Consider the following 17396-nt stretch of genomic DNA (forward strand, 5'->3'; position numbering starts at 1 on the left):
GCGAAGTCCAAGCAGGACGTGTTATAAGAAAAGCCTCAAAATGGTTTTTATTCAAAGGTTCAGGGACGAACAGGGTGACGAATATGTCTGGGAGGTGAAATGTTTGTGAAATAAAAATTACTGTCATCATGTAATTTATAAATATTAATTGATGTTTTGATCAGTGACTCAGAACATGAGAAGCTTTTTCACCAAATCCTTTTTTCCTCTAGTAATTTTTCAGATGCTCCTTTTTCCTTTTCCTTCAGTGAACCAGGCTGAGGTTCTGCTGCTCTGGACCACATTTGGTCTCAGTTTTATCCTCCGTTGTCTCTGCAGCTGGAAGGACTCAGTAGTTTTTCCTTCCAGAAGAGTTGAACCCTGAATCGTCTCCTGTCATGAAGTCGCTGCACAGCCAGTTAAAATGCTGCTTCTGATGGCGTCCAGGACGAGTCGGACCCGTTTGATTGGCCCAGAGGAGGAGCAGAGCGGCCGATGCTGCAGCACCTGGTGTCTGATTGGCTGAGGGAGATCGCTCCATCGTTTGCTCTTTATTCTCTCACTTTCTCTGCCGTTGGTTGGATTCAGCCGATGGTTGAAGAGTTACCACCATCAGTTCTGCTCTCATTGCTGCTGGATGGATTTATGTCTTGAACCCTGTGATGGTACCAGGTGAGGCTGAAGGCGTTTGGTCCCATTGGACCCACTGGTTCCCAGCAGGTTCCTTCTTCTGGTTTTCTGACTCCACAGTGACGACGGTAAACTCGGTCCTGTGGTGACTCAGTTGGTCAGCAGCTGAACATCATCATTTTGAATCATTCATGTTTAAAAGTCAAAGAGCTGTGCTCTGATTGGATCAGAACCGCTCTTCATTCAGAACCAGGCTGTGGAAAGATGGCGGCAGCAGAAATACTTTGTTGCTGCTGATCTGAACTCCAGACTGACTTTGTGTTTAAAAAGCTCAGCAGCTTTTATCCACGTTTTATTCTGCTTTTAGAGAATCTTTCCTTTTTCTCTCTCCTGCTGGTTCGGGTCACTAATGCCTTGTTTCCACTGAGCGCTGCGGCGCATCTCGACCCGGTTCACTCTTTAGTCTGGTTCCATCCTAAAAACGTCCTAATCAGATGGAGCCCAGACTTGATCATCAAAATAATCAACTTTAACCATAATTGCCCTTCAGACTATTATTGATAGTTATTGATTACCAAACTAAACCTGTTGCTGCCAACAGTTTGAACCAGAAGAGCCTTTAGAGAGTCGTAAAGATTTATGGTTCATTTTCTTTTGGTTTGTTCCTGTTTTTACTGCCTGCTGTAAAATGAATTGAAACCAGGATAATAAAGAGGAATCAACCTTTGACCCTCGCAGTAGGATTGGTGGCATGAAGGTTAATGTTTAAAGAAGTGGAAGCAGTCAGAAAACGATCCGTCTAGAAATGGAGCCGAATGTTTTCCAGACTAGAAACAAAGACAGAAATTAAAGCTGAACTAAAGCGATCAGATCTCCTCCCAGGATTTCTGCTGATCACTTCCTGTTTCTGAACCACTTCCTGTATTGATAAGTTGACAGGAAATTAACTAAAAATTATAAAAAAAACTGAAAAAGTTTAAGCTTAGAGTTTTCCAGCTCAGCTCAGTGTTGATTCAAAGGGAAGAAAACATTAAAGGTGTTAAAGTCACCTGGGCAGGGGGTGGAGCCTCAGGTGGAGTCAGGGATATCAGATCAGGGGGTCAAAGTTCACTTCGTAGCAGAGCTGCATCTTGATCAGGTGAGTGTTCACTTCTTGTTTTCCTCTCTCTTTGTTTTCTCTCTGTGGAGGAACCAGAACCAGAACTCGGCCCGGTTCTCCTTCAGCTCTTCATATCTTCACAAAAATAGACGAAGCTTTGATTTTCTGACAGATGAACTCAAACTAACAGAGAAGCAGGAAGTTCAAACCTTTGTTCTCTCAGTGGGAATCTTGGACCGACCCATTTATCCTGGTTCTTTAGAGTCAAAGTCTCTTTAATCGTCTCTCTGGGAGAAATTGGACTTTAGTTTGGTTCTGCTGCTTGTGTTGTTCTCTTCCATATCATCACCAAAATAATCAATACTTTCATAGATTAATATTTAAATAGATTAAAACCAAACAGCTGCTCCAACCTCTAAATCAGGTCACTTATTTTTTCCATGTTTCCATAAGAAACAGTAAATATAGTGGAGGGCTGGGCCAAGGCTGAACTCAGGTCTGCATAGTATTTATTGTATTTCTTTATATCAAACAGCAGTAAACAACATTGTTTTGACAAGCAGTCAAGACTAGAATATGTTAAAGTTATGCAATAAAAAAGTGAGGTTGCCTTCCAAAAAATTTAATTTATTCAAATAAATGTCTCAAAACAATGATAAAATGTTAACATTTCTACTATTTGTGACTCATTAGTGAACATTTTCCATCACATTCACTCCAAAACACATCTGAGTTTCAGATACTGATGGAAAGTTCTGTAAAGGTTCTGATCATTTTAAAGACGTCCCAACATCGTCTTTGTCTCCAAACATTAAGCAGGAAACAACATATTGAACTGTGATTTTGAAAAGGCTTCCAGATAAAGTTCACTGCTATCTGGTTTGCTCACATTTCAGGTCTAATCGCCTCATTTGGTTTGTTGCTTTTCCTTGTTCAGTGAGAGAAAAATAATCTCTCCTGCTTTAACGAGGGCATCAGAGTCAGGTTGAATGTCTGAAGTGGAGATGTGAAGCTCAGCTGACAGATATCAGTGAGAGAGGATCTATAGGATCTATATCTGGATGTTTCCAATGTGAGGAAAGTTCTCCTCTGTGAGAGAAGAGTAGAAATCCAGCAGAGATCCTGTCTGAAAGTTCTGGGCCAGAACAATTAGTTCCAGCTGAACATCACTGGATGCATCATCCACACAGAAGGTAAAGGGAGAGGAAATCATGTGCATTTCACCCTCCATTGTTCTGAGATCCTTAAAGCGCCTTGAAAACTCATCATGCAAAGCTCCTAGCATGGCTGAGTACCTGCACAGGTGATCAGCTGATGATGTGACTTCTTTCAGGGTTTGCATGTGAGTCAGAGTGTTGCTCTCCGGTTCTCTGGAAACAAACTGGATCTTTCTCATGAAAGCCTTCACCAGGCTGTGCATTTCATGTACAAAGAGGCCCTTGGCTTGCAGCCTGGTGTTCAGTTCGCTCATCAGTCACATCAACAGCAAATGCAACATCTTCCATCCAGTCCTCATCTGAAAGCTCTGGGATGTCTTTGCCTTTCGTCTCACTAAACTCTCCAATCTGAGCTTTCAGGTCTCAGACTCTTTAGTATTTTGCCAGGCTGAGCATCTGACTGAAGTGTGGTAGCCAGTGTCACTAGGCTCAGTCTCCTGCTCCTCCACAAGTTCACTATGTTAGTAACAGCATCAATAACGTGGTTACATTTTACCACTGATTTGTACAACACATGTTGGTGTAAAATGTAAAAATACCAATTTCTGATCTGGGTCAATTTCACTCATTTTATCCTGCATACGTTTTAAAAGTCCCACATTTTTTTCCTGTTAGATCTGAACAACTGTCTCTGGTGACACCTGTCAATTTGTCCCATTTCAGTCCCAACTTGTCCAACTTGTCCAGACTAAAGCAGTGCAACTTTAGTCCATGAATGAGGTGAAATTAGAAGGTTTGTTTATTTTGGTATTTCCAGTTAACTTTACACAGCAGCTGGAGGTTCTATAAGCAGAGAGCTGAGCGGGTCAGAACCCAGAGAACAGAGACCAACAGGTCTAGTTAATATTTTATTCACTGTGAAGGAAACAAAGTAAAAACACAAACATGATTCCAGTTTAGACCTGAAAATGTTTCAAACTCAGTTTTGGCTCTAATTTCCTTCCTGAACTCAGAAGTTCTCCAGATGTTTTTGAGGAGATGAGCCAGCAGAGATCAAAGGTCATGAAGGAGTGAAGGAGTCGATTCAAACCAGATGTTACTGCTGGTAACATCTGGACTCATGATGGGAACCAGCTTCTGCTTCACAGGACACTTACTGGACCTGGATCACTGGACTGACTGGTTCTGGTTTCTCTCTCCAGAAGTCCAGAAGATGGAAGATCAGGATCTGAAGAAGAACAGAGCAGAACCTCCAGGATCTATCAGTCCATCTGTGAGGAGTGACCAGTCCAATGATGAACCTCCAAATTTCAGTAATGAACCTGGACCATCAGAACCAGAGTAAGAAACCAGTTTCTAACTGGTTCATGTGATTTTATAGAGATAAAATATAAATGATATCAACTGGTTGATCTCAATGCTTAAATAAAAAGTGAGAATTTTGATTTTAAATTAACTTAAAGATAAATAAATATGAAGGATGTTGGTCAGTGAATCAGAGTTTGAATGAATCAGTGATGAAAATGTTGGATGTAAACAAAAACAACGAAGAATGTGAGGACCAACGACTCGGATTATATAGTGGGAACACTGGGTCCAGTTGACCCAGGTAGGCTGAGGACCTGGCCACACCCACTGAGCCTAAGCAGATCCAAACAGGAAGGTCAAAGGTCAGAGCAGCTCTAGAGGACTGGGCTGGTCTCCTGGTTCTGAGGTTCTGCTTCCTGCTCGGTTTTTGGGTTCTGGTCTTTAATGACCCACATCGGCTCCTCAGACCAGATGAACAGCTTTAGTTCTGATATCAGGGACCAGATATTCTGCTCTCTACTTTCTACCACTAGATGGCAGCAGTGAGCCGGTGAGCAGTGCATTCTGGGATATGGAGTTCTAGTAGTGGACACTATAGAAGTACTTTGTAATCCCTAGAAATACAATCTGGTCATCTCCATCAAACTGGGACATGAGCCTGTTGTCCTGCAGGTTCTGCTGTGACCCAGACCAGTAGAACCAGTTCTGGAGAAAATGTTGAGTTTGACCCAACAGATCAGTCTGAATGTTTCACTCTGGAGCTTCAGACCTGCAGCAGTTTGTGTTCAGAGCTTCTTCTCTGGTTTTATCTCAGTTTCTCACTGATTGATCTGAATAACAACATGTTTGTGTTTCAGAGGTCAGAACCTCAAACGGAAAGCAGAACCTCCAGGATCCAGCTGTGCCTCCATGAGGAGTGACCGGTCCAAACGAAGACCTCCACAGTTCAGTCCTGAATCTGGACCATCAGACAGAAAGTAAGAAACCAGTTTCTATCTGGTTCATGTGACTCTGCAGAGCAGGACTGGTTCTAGGCTTGGATACATGAGGAGACAGGCAGAAAGTAAAGGAGGCTTTATTATGCGTCCATTTTCTGTTCCATGATATTTATTAACATTGATGACTAGTGATTGATTCATGGGATAAACTTTGTCCAACTCCACAACAAAACTCAACCCTAAAATCTTGAAATTAAAAAGTTTCTTCATAAACTTTTTATTTTCTTGTTAAATCCAAGATTTAACCAACAACATAACATTTATCTACTTGGATTGTGATCATGCAGTTTTGCATCTTAAGCTGATTTGGACCTAAATGAACATAAAAACACATTTCTTTCAAACAGTGATAACAGACAGACTAAAGCAGAAGGTTTTTAAACTCAAAAGCTTCAAAAGTTTTTCTTACCTCCTGTTTTCTACTGTCTCTTTGCTTCAGTGCTCAGTGAGACATCAGGCAGGATGAAGGATCTTAAAGATTCACTGAATGTTGGCTGTGGTTGGTTACCCAGCATCAGCTCAGGTGATGCTCAGTAACTTTATTACACCTGATGGAGAACGAACACAGAAAATGAGAAGGGAGAGGACAGGTCAGACATTTTCTGCTTCATTTGGAAAAAGGAGGGGCAGCAATTTTACTGAAAAAAGGGATTTTATTTGAAGTTGAAAAAGAGGAAAAGGATAAAGATGGAAGATAAATAATGATTGTAGGATGAATCAGAGAAATGACAATATCAGTAATAAATGTTTATGAGGAGAAGGACAGTTTCCTGAAACTAATAGTCAGAATAATAACTAATGATGCAAAAGGAATGAAACTGATGGGGGGAAACTTTAATACGGTTTAAATTAATATATTAGTTGGATTCTCTTCTGATTATGGGCCACAGACAACGACATCCAGAATGCTAAATAATATCACTAAAGAGTTTGGTCTGATTGATGCTTGGAGAAATATCAACCCCAAGAAGAGAGACGACACATTTTACTCAGATCCACACAAAAGCTACTCTGGAATAGATTATCTATACAAATCTCAGCCACATACATAAGGTATTAAAATGTAACATAGAAAATATAACTATAAGTGGCCATGCACCTATAATGTTAACTTTAAGTATAAATAAGGAACCTTGTTCCAGATATTGGAGAATGAATGTATCAAGCATGTCTAATGAAAATATTGTCATAGTGGCATTAAAAAGGCAAAAGATAAACTAGAGGAGATACTATCTGTCAAAGCAGAAGGTTCTACTAAGATATTATGAAAAGGGCAACAGGACGAGTCGCCTCTTGGCATTTCAACTTAAAGGCCAAGTAAATAAAACACCCTCAACTATGCAGACTAAAACAACCCAAAGAAACAGCTGAAGCATCGCAGACTATTATAAAAACTATACGACGACTCAGACAGAAATAATATAATAATATCAGACGAGGATTGGGAAGAAACATTTAGCTCTGGACACATTAACTAGGGAGTTTGATTGGAAAGTTAAGATGAGTTTCTTTAACTCTCATGAAGGAGAGTCGGCATCATGTCAATTATCACATCTAAATATGGTGAAACATCCTGGCTTTGTTGGATAAATTGTGGAAAAGTGGAGGATTTTCCTCATATATGTTGGGATCGCCCGAAGGTGGTGGAGTTTTGGAAAAATGTCCAGATATTAAAAGTATTTTGGGCATTTAGATCTGGATATATCTGTTTCTATTTCAGGAATAATGCCCTCAGACATGATTGACAAAGACAATAAATACTTGATCAGATTTCTGCTTATGATTGTAAAAAGTGTATAACTTCTGCTTGGTTCAGGCCACAACCTCCCAGTTTTACACAGTGGAGAGATGGGATTAAAAAAGTCTATATATGGAAAAAACAACATCAAGACGACAACTTAAGATGGAGACCTATAACTAAATTCATACTGTAACCTTCACACCTCTATTTAATTGTTTTCTTTTTTTTGGTTCGTGTACTTTTTGATTTTATTTTGTATTATCATTATTATGAACCTTTATTACTTGAGTTTGTATTTTCAGCATCTCTCCAGTTCATTTCACAGCAGTTATTCTGATGTATATATCCATGGACGTTGTTGATGAGGAGGGATTTCTCTTAATGGGACGAAGGTGGAGATGTAACTGTCTGACCGTCTCTTCCATCAATGAAGATGTTAAGATGTGAAGTGTGAGAAGCGACAAGGGAGGACATGTGTACATGTTGATGTAGAAAGTTATTGATAATAAAAAACAGGGAGAAAACATGTAATGATCTAAGAGCTGCATCAGCTGCTGCCATCTTAGATTTCAGCTCTGTGGAAACCACCTGTTGGAGCATTTTATGAATTTATCTAAAGAAATGCAGATACAATGTTGAGAATCTGTGGATAAACATTAGTGGAGCTCCAAGATTAAAACAGTTGATTCCTGTAATTATGGAGAAAAATATGAATTACATAATTGTTTCCTTTTAAATTTACTGATTTTATTAAAAGTTAAATCTGACAAGGTATGAATAATTTTGGTCTGAATTATAAAATCAGAGCTAATTTAATTGTTTCTGCATAAAGAAGGTGGATGTTTTATTCTGTTCTGGATATTTAAACCTGAACCAATCAGACTTTTGCTGCTGTCTTTCTCTCAGCGTTTCAGTCCCAATCATCAGAAAACAGATCCTAAAATATCTCAGTGTTCCTAGTTAAACACCGATGGAACCTGTGCTGCCGGTTTTAAGGTTTAGAAAACTAAAGAACTATGCAAAGCTAATTCTGCCTCCAATCTGCAGAGAAGCTTCATCTCAGTTTGTCTCTGTGTGGACAGACAGATTCTGGTTCATTTGTCCTGGTTCCTCCACAGAGAGGATCTGCAGAGCTCAGAGGTTCCCACTGATCCGTCTGTCCAGCTGGACTCCATATTTATGGTCTGTACATCGGTTCTGTTCAGTCTGTAGACCAGAGGACTGTCAGTCTGTCCAACATGGACCTGATGTTCAGATCTAGTCTGATGTCTTCTCATTCTGTTCCAGCTGCTGGAGGAAAACATTGTCACATTCGTGAAGAACGAGCTGAAGAAGATCCAAAAGGTTCTGAGTCCAGATGACCCAGAATGCTCAGAGGGTCAGAGTGAGGATGAGGAGGTGATGAGGGGTGAGGATGAAGAGCAGAGGAGGAGCAGCAGAGAGGCGGTGATGAAGATCACCCTGAACTTCCTGAGGAAGATGAAGCAGGAGGAGCTGGCTGACCGTCTGCAGAGCAGTAAGAGGATTTCTACAACAATTCTGCTGTTATGTTGAATAATTAAAACATGATTACATGAGAAAATGAATTCAACTGAAATCAAACAAGAGAAACGAACAAATACAGAAAATCTTCATCAAACAGTCACATGATCTCAATGACGTTCTGGATTCAGCAGCTTTTTAATTTAAACATCACCTGTGGTGACTGGTTGCTGCTCATGAAATATAAACTTTGGGAACTTTATATTTACCGTAAAATAATGTAAAAAACAAACATAGCAGCAATGCACAAGATAAAAACCCATTTTAGTTTTAATTCCTGCACCCAGTACATAAAAATGTTCCATTCAGCTGCAGATGAAGAACCTTCAGAAACACACAGACAGCTACCAAATTCACACTGTGATGCAGCAGCGCCAACATTGAGGGCCAGTAAATGATAAACTGCTGCTGATCTGCATGACATGAACTCTCCGACTGTCTACCGTCCATCTACATGCATCCAGACAGAAGAGGTGGCTAGAAGGTCTCCTTGTTGAACTGAGCTGCAGGCATTTGATGCAGATCAAGTTAAAAAAGTTCTTGCCAAGGTTTTTATACAGTTTTTCCTGTTTATCCCCAAACATCCAACAATCAAAGTGTCTCTGAATCCTTCTGCTTAGGGCAGAACCTGGATTTCTACTGGAAGTCGGTTTGTAAAGAGTAAACAGGACAATGGAGAGAACAGTTACCTGGCTTGACCCAGTGCTGCATAATATTGTGTTTGCTGTTTTCATTGGTCACTCTCCCCAGCTACAGTGGCCTCCAGACCTTACAGTGTTTTGTCTCCATGCAGGGACTCGAGCTGGAAAATGTCAACGGAAACTCAAGTTAAACTTGAAGAAGAAGTTCCAGAGTCTCTCTGAAGGTGTCGCTGAACCTGGAAATCAAACGTTTCTGAACCAGATCTACACTGAGCTCCACATCACAGAGGGGTTAACTAGAGAGGTCAACCAGGAACATGAGGTCAGACGGATTGAAACAGCATCCAGGAGACAAGAAACAATCAGAAGAGAAGACCTCTTTAAACCTGGAAGAGATCAACCAATCAGAAGAGTGATGACCATGGGAGTGGCTGGCATTGGGAAAACACTGTTAACACAGAAGTTCACTCTGGACTGGGCTGAAGGCAGAACCAACCAGAACATCCAGTTCATATTTCCATTCACTTTCAGAGAGCTGAATGTACTGAAAGAAGAAAAGTTCAGCTTGGTGGAACTGATTCATCACTTCTTTGAAGATATTAAAGACGCAGGAATCCGCAGCTTTAAAAAGTTCCAGGTTCTGTTCATCTTTGATGGTCTGGATGAAAGTCGACTTCCTCTGGACTTTGATGATAATCTGATCCTGACTGATGTTACAGAGTCCAGCTCACTGGATGTTCTGCTGACAAACCTCATCACTGGGAAACTGCTTCCCTCTGCTCTCCTCTGGATAACCACACGACCTGCAGCAGCCAGTTTGATCCCAGATGAGTCTATTGACAGGGTCATAGAGGTCAGAGGGTTCACTGACCCCCAGAAGGAGGAGTACTTCAGGAAGAGATTCAGAGATGATGAGGAGAAGGCCAACAGGATCATCTCCCACATCCAGAAATCAAAAAGTCTCCACATCATGTGTCACATCCCAGTTTTCTGCTGGATCACTGCTAAAGTTCTGGAGGATGTGATGAAGACCAGAGAGGAAGGAGAGCTGCCCAAGACCCTGACTGAGATGTACATCAAGTTCTTGTTGCTTCAGAACAAAATCAAGGAGGAAAAGTACAGAGGAAAACCTGAAGAAGATCCAGAGAACAGGAAGCTGATTGAGTCTCTAGGAAGACTGGCTCTAGATCAGCTGCTGAAGGGAAACCTGATCTTCTATGACAAAGACCTGAAACGGTGCGGCATCAACATCAAAGATGCTGCGTTGTTCTCAGGAGTTTTCACTCAGATGTTTAAAAAGGAGAGAGGAACGCGCAACATCTCCGTCTACTCCTTTGTTCATCTGAGCATCCAGGAGTTTCTGGCTGCCGACTACATGCTCCACTGCTTCACCAGCAGGAGGTCAGAGGTCATCAAGACGTTCCTGGGAGAAGAATACAATGAAACATTTCTAGATGAGTTCATGAAGAAAGTCATGGAGAAATCCCTCAGCAGTAAAAATGGCCACCTGGACCTGTTTGTCCGCTTCCTTCATGGTCTCACTGTGGAGTCCAACCAGAGACTCTTAGAAGATCTGCTGGGTCAGACAGAGAACCGTCCAGAAACCATCCAGAGAATCATCACCAACCTGAAGGAGATGAACACTGATAGAATCTCTGCTGACAGAAGCATCAACATCTTCTACTGTCTGGTGGAGATGAACGACGTCTCATTTTATCAGGAGATCCAACGGCTGCTGGATTCAGGGAAGGAGCTCTCAGTGACTGACTGTTCAGCTCTGGCCTTCATGCTGCAGATGTCAGAGGTTCTGGATGAGTTGGACCTGGAGAAGTACAACACATCAGAATCAGGACGACTGAGACTGGTTCCAGCTGTGAGGAACTGCAGAAAGGCTCGGTGAGTCCAGATGTTTTCATTGTGTGATGCTGATTCAGCACTATTGTCCTCCTGTTTCTTCTTCTTTCTTCAAGTTGATTCTGGATGTTTTTGCCTTTAACTACTTCCTTCATCCTCTGGATGATTTCAGACATTCAAACATCTAAACATTCAGTTCATCCAGGACAGCTGCAGCTTCTGGTTTTTTCACATTTTGATCATTTAAAAATATTTAACATTTTATCAGTTTTCAGGTAGAAATGAATAGAAAACCCTGAACTCTAGAAAATGTCTATTTCCTCTAAGATCCAATCATCCAGAGAGACTTTTTAAACTTTAAACTCTCGTCACTCGTTGAGCTGCTGCTCCATAATTCACCTTTTAGGATCTTTGACTGTTTTTATAAAATAACTGTTTAGGTTTGATGGAAATTTGGACCATTAAAATAAACTATTGCATTAATTATAAACTTTGTGAACAGTGTTGATCTTCTTCATCCCGTCATCATCCTCACCTCTTCCTCCTCCACTAGTTTCCTCTGAGTTTGTAACTGAGACCAAAATGTGGTGATTGTTGTCTGGTTCCAGAAAAAGTCCTAGTTTCTGCCAGATCCTCCCAAAGCTCTGAGAACTCTGCTTCCAGAGCTGGAACCATTTTCCTCATCAACTCTTCATCTGCAGCCTTTGTTGAAGCTGTTAGCTGTCCTCCATGAAGACCTGCAGAGACATGAGCTTCAGCTCTTTAGACATCCCAGCCTCTTTAGTTCTGGAGAACTTTCACTGCTTCACCATGAAGATGCTGCTGGACCCAAACGCTCCGTCTCCTCCAGGGGTTTTGCTCTTCAGCTCTTTAGGAGTTTAGCAACAATTTCTTCTGACATCCAAACCTTTGTTCCTCTGAGACGATGGACAGACCACTGCAGAGACATGTGTCCCTCTTCCAACCAGTTTGTCCCAGTTCCTCTCAGACCAACAGAGGACGGTCCAGACCTGAAGGAGCAGCAGGACCGGTTCTGCTGCTGCTCTGCAGGACGACCAGAACAATCTGCAGCTTTTAGCTGAAGCAGGTTGACGACTGTCCACTTTCTACTTTGTTAAAGCATCAAATCCAGCAGATGAACGGAGACACAACTGGGAGCATCATGTGTCTGGTCTGCTCCCAGTTTCCTCTGTGGCAGCATTTAATAATCTGCTGCTGGGAGCCATGTTTCTATAGAATATACTACTATTATTAATGATGAGGAGGATTCTAGATGCTGCAGCAGCAGATATGGGCTAAACAAACCCAGAGATGCCAGAGGTCCACAGCAGGCTGGACTTCCTGCTCTGCTCACTTCATTTATAACTCACTTCCTGCTTGGTGGAAGATCTCAAGGAGCCAAACGGTCTAGTCCAAGTCAGTGTGACTTGTCAGAGCTGTGAGCAGTTCCTCCTCCTCTCCATCATCTCCAGTAGTTTCCTTCATTCAGCTCAGTCAGCCTCTTCATCAGCTGCTGCAGCTCCTTTGAGGCTCTGATGCTGCAGAGAAACTGAACTTTCCTTCACAGATGATAGAAGATCTTCAACATCTGACTGAGCTGAAGGTCTGAGGACATGAAGCCTGGACCAGAACCAGAACCAGAACCTGGACTTTAGTCAGGAACTGCACAGACTCTCTGTCGGGTCAAACTCAGTAAACTGAAGATCAGATGATGACATCATGATGACATCACTGTTAGCATATTTTAGTCTGTTTATGATCCGGATTGATTTCATTAGAACTGAATTTATTTCTTCTCTCATCACAGACTTGGTAGCTGTTGGCTCCATAAGGCTGAATGTGAAGTTTTGGCTTCAGCTCTGAAGTCCAACCCAGATCTGACTGAACTGGAAATAAGTGAGATCTTCATAGTTGGAGGCGGAGACTCTGATATGAAGAATCTGTCTGAGATCCTGGGGAGTTCAGTCAGTAAAGTGAAGAATCTGGGGTTTGTTTTCTCTATTTATACAATAAAATCATTAATTGATACTTTAGTCCTTAGTTTAATTAATTATTGTATTGTAATATTTTAAAACAACCTTTTTAAATGTCAGATTAAAATTTCTAAAACATTTTACCTTATAAATTAATTATTTTCTCATTTCAGACTTTTATATTATTGAACCTTTTGAGTTTTTAAAATATTTCTGACTGAATAAAATGAGTAAAATAATTCAAATGAATTTAATTAATGATGGAGATGTTTCAGTTTGGTTGGTAAAGATTCAGATTGTTTTATTTCTGATTCTCATCTTTACATCCAGAATGAAATGTTTTCCTCCAGTCGAGCCACAAACACTGACCAGTTCAAATCATCATTAATGAAACATCTAAGAAGTGACTGATTGTAGAAAAGCAAATCTAGATGAATTGAATGACAGTGAGGTTTGCAGCAGCAGCAGGTTCCTCACTTTGTCCTGAAGCTGTGGTTCTGTTGGGCCGGGTCAGAGAGGAACCGTCCTCTTCAGTCTGACAGCTGTCAGTCGGTTGGAGCCTCGTCTCTGTGATGAAGCTTCATCAGGTCACGTCTCCTTAGGAAATAATGGCCTCCATTGGCTTTCAGCAGCTTTAAGAAGAACCCAAGGCCATTCATGGATAAATTGAGTGGTTCTGATCCGGTTACCAAGTCGGGTCTCCAGCTGATAATCAGGAACCAGCAGAAATAGCTCACCTCATCCAGGCTGCTGCTCATGGAAAACTTTGAGTTTCTTTGTTGATAAAATGTTCTGGTTCTGCTGGTTTGGACTCTTTAAACCAGTTTGCCTGGATCAGATGTTAGAATCAGTTCATCATGTTTCTTTTACATTCAGGGAAATTAATTTTCTACGTTTTTATTATTTATTTGTTCATATTTCAGTTTTAACTGCATCCTGTTGGCTTCAGCTCATCTTTTATTCTTTATTCAGATTGATGATCTGCAGTTTGTCAGAGACCAGCTGGACGTCTCTGTTCTCAGCTCTAAAGTCCAACCCGACCCATCTGACAAGACTGGACCTGTACAGAACCAAGCTGGAAGGTTCTGGACCGAAGGAGCTCTGTGGTTTTCTACAGACTGAAGGCTGCAGACTGGAAACATTGTTGTATGTAATTATATAATTATTGATGTTTCTGTGAATAATTATATATAATTGATCATAAATCAAAGTTCATATCTTCTGTTCTAATAAATATTTTCTGAGTTTGTTCCTGGACTTGGATCCAGAGTTTAATTTAGTCCCTCTGTGTAACTGAGTTGGACCTGCTGACCTGAGGTCAGAACAGGACAGCATTCGGACCCCCAGTGTGTAGAAATCCCCCTCATGTCAAGCAGGTCAAAGGTCATTCAACCCAGTCTAGAAAAGTGAATTCCTGGAATCTGACAGGAACAAATCAATAATCAATGATTGATGCTTCAACACTTTGATCAGAACCTGGAATGATTTTACTGACTAAAATCCTCCAACACAACATGACCCAGTACCAGGTTCTGGTTCTGGTTCTGAAGTCAGCAGGTCTTTATTGAAGCAGCAGCTTGTTGGCTTTAATATTCATGAGAATCTTTAACTGGTTCTGTTGTACTGGTTCACCTGCATCTTGTTGGCTTCAGCTCATCTTTTATTCTTTATTCAGGCTGCAGAGCTGCAGGTTGTCAAAGATCAGCTGTGATTTTCTGGCCTCAGCTCTGAAGTCCAACAGCCTCCATCTGACAGAACTGGACCTGATGAACAACAACCTGAAGGATTCAGATGTTCAGCAGCTGAAGGATCTTGTAAAGACTTTATGGTAAGTAAATATTTGTAGTAAGGTAATTTTATTTATATAGCACATTTTCAGCAACAAGGCAATTCAAAACTAAACTAAGTGCTCCTGTTCAAGGTTGCTAAGTATCTATTACCATTTCTAAATAGTGAATACTGTACGGTTTTAGATAAAATAAGCTAAAGAGTGACTGATCTAATTCCTTTTCTGGGTTAAAAGTAATATAAACTAAGCAGTGACTGTTCATCTTAAGTATTTCTGGATTCCAAGTTCGTAGTTATTCTAATTCTGATTCAATTTCTGGGCTGTATAACATTGATCTAAATAGTGCGTACTCCACAATTTCTGATATTACTAACAAACTAAAATAATCCCTTTCTGGGTTAAATAGGGAGTACTCCACCGTTTCTAAACAAAAAAGAGGAATGGACATAGTAGGGCAGGTGGCAACATTCAGACAAAACAAAGGGGTAAAACAAAGACACGAGTGAAGGCGGTGACATCAAAGGGCCACAAAGGAACGTTACTGAGCATCCTGGCAGAGTCTTATAAGGTGTTGTTTATCTAGGAATGTCCTTAGGAGCGTTCAGCTTCGCAACTCCATGGATACAAGAGGGAGTGAGGAGGGAAGAGCGTTGTGTTTACATATCTTTGAGGAGATTAGAGATATGCAGCCCTTCCAAGCTCACACAGGGACAGCCAATTCATAAACAGAATGTCTTAGGTCGGGAAGATTATAAATTTCAATTTTCCCTGAAATCTCTCCGATACATCCCAGTTCCCAATCATCCAAATTAGTTTGGTTGTTCCACTGAGCCGAAACTAGCAACTTCTCTAAGATTGATTCCAACTCGTTAGTGAGTTTTAGAGTCCTTGTCTCTGTCCACACCAACCAGTCTGAGTGTTCGCTAGTTCGGCCAAGTCCGTCATAAATTTGTTGATAAGCCAGGAATCCACAAGCTCCAAACAGCAGAGATCCTGTTATCATGAATAAATCCAGGGTGAATCCTGCCAGGTGTGTACCTGCAGGACAAGAGGGCTCTCCTGTGCCCAGACTTCTCGTGGAAAATTTTATCAATTACATTGAGAGATCGGTTGAACACATCCATAATTTGTAGATTTGGGTGATGTGCAAAGAAAGGCTCCAAAAATATAGAAAAGACCGGACAAAAACAGAGCAAGGAGGGCAGACAAGGGCAGGGAGGGAGCAGAGGAAAAAAGTGTCTGGTAAAATCGAGAGCAAGACAGAGACTGTAGTGAGTCCAGCTGCTGTCAGCATATTGAACTAAACCCAGTTAGCATCAAAGCAAAGCTTCAGTGTTCCCAGTAAAGCTGCAGCTTCTCAGTGGGAGGAGAATGGTTCAGGCTTCCTGATTGGACACAGAGACAGCAATCAGCCAATCAGAGGAGCAGCAGCTTGCTGTGTTCCTGTGTTTGTGTTGGTGTGAAGATGAGTGTTGTTGCTGTGTCCATGTCTCCAGGACGTCCAGCTGGACTCCAGCGTCCAGCCGTCCAACATGTCTAGAGACAGTGGTCCTCATTCATCAAACTGTGGCAGCAGCAGATCTGATCTCAGATCTCCTTGTCCTCTCAGTTCAACAGGAAACAACTGATCAGGTTCATCTTGGTCACAGCTCTGAGATCAGTTTGACTGCAGCCTGGAAACCATCTACTGGATGTGCTGCGTCACTGACTGCTGCTGGAGAGGCTGGAAACACTCACTGATCTTGTTAGATATTTTTTGGTATTATCATTTTGTTATTACTTTAGTTCATATTCAGTAACAGTTAACTCTGTGTTTCCCAGACCTTAATTCTTATCAACCAGAATACCTCCTAACTGCCTGTGAGCAGTCGTATTTTGTCTCTTGTTTATCCTCCCTCTTTGTTGACAGTTTGACCTAGAGCTGAACTGGGCTCAGACCGTAGATCAGTTATCACACCTGGAACTGAGTTGCTGGTTTGTTTAGGTTAAATGTTTTACGACCTCTGTTGTTTTCCTGACTGCCCCCTGTGACTGTTTTTCTTTGACAATAAAAGAAGGAGCTCACGTGAAAGCAGATCAGAATTCTCTGTGAACGGCTGATGAGGTTGTTGGTGGAGAGTTCTCCTTTTGCAAAAGCTTTGTCTATAAAATTCATATACGTTGTCTGTGGTCTTTTATATAGGTTCGAGAAAAATACCCAACAGATCTGATCTCTCCATCCTTCTTCTCTCTTGCAGGTTCTGATCTCTGTAAAGTAGAGAACGGTCTCTGTGTCCTGCTGATCCTCAGAGGTTGAAGCTGCAGCAGTTTGAGTCTAAAGAGACTCTGACTGGATCCTGATGATGACCTCTGACCCCAAGATTTTCCTCCTATTTATTTTCTCATGTCTGTCATTTAGTGTCTGATATTGTTTGTCTCTTTGGATCAATAAAGATCCGATTCAAACTGGGCTCCATTTAGAGGCTTCATGGAGTTTTGATCTGAACTGGATTCAACTGGAAAATGTTCCTCAAAGCTCCACAGATAAAAAGATGCTTTACTGGAAACTGCAGAGAAACTTCAGCTTCCATCACAGAAACCAGTTTAACCAGTTTAGAACTGGATGTCCCACAGAAACTCTGATCTCAGCTTTAAGCTACTAATTAAGCCAGCAGTTTATTTTTACATTATTGAGACTCAAGATGT

The 17396-nt window shown here is 41.3% G+C and overlaps 1 protein-coding gene across 1 annotated transcript in view; it reads left to right on the top strand.

Annotated features, from left to right (window-relative positions):
• LOC148160732 (uncharacterized) overlaps positions 1 to 16969 on the top strand; it is a 43243-nt gene extending 26274 nt beyond the window's left edge. The window contains exons 9-15 of the mRNA XM_088008104.1: positions 319 to 331; positions 427 to 552; positions 7915 to 8094; positions 8200 to 8428; positions 9248 to 10991; positions 12757 to 12982; positions 16949 to 16969. Of these exons, the coding sequence (XP_087864230.1) occupies positions 319 to 331; positions 427 to 552; positions 7915 to 8094; positions 8200 to 8428; positions 9248 to 10991; positions 12757 to 12982; positions 16949 to 16969 (2539 nt within the window). The remainder of the gene's footprint in view (positions 1 to 318; positions 332 to 426; positions 553 to 7914; positions 8095 to 8199; positions 8429 to 9247; positions 10992 to 12756; positions 12983 to 16948) is intronic.
• Positions 16970 to 17396: the final 427 nt, after the last annotated feature.

The sequence above is a fragment of the Poecilia mexicana genome, unplaced genomic scaffold (assembly GCF_051168715.1).
Source record: "Poecilia mexicana isolate PSO_F unplaced genomic scaffold, ASM5116871v1 scaffold_2, whole genome shotgun sequence".
Lineage (NCBI taxonomy): Eukaryota > Metazoa > Chordata > Actinopteri > Cyprinodontiformes > Poeciliidae > Poecilia > Poecilia mexicana.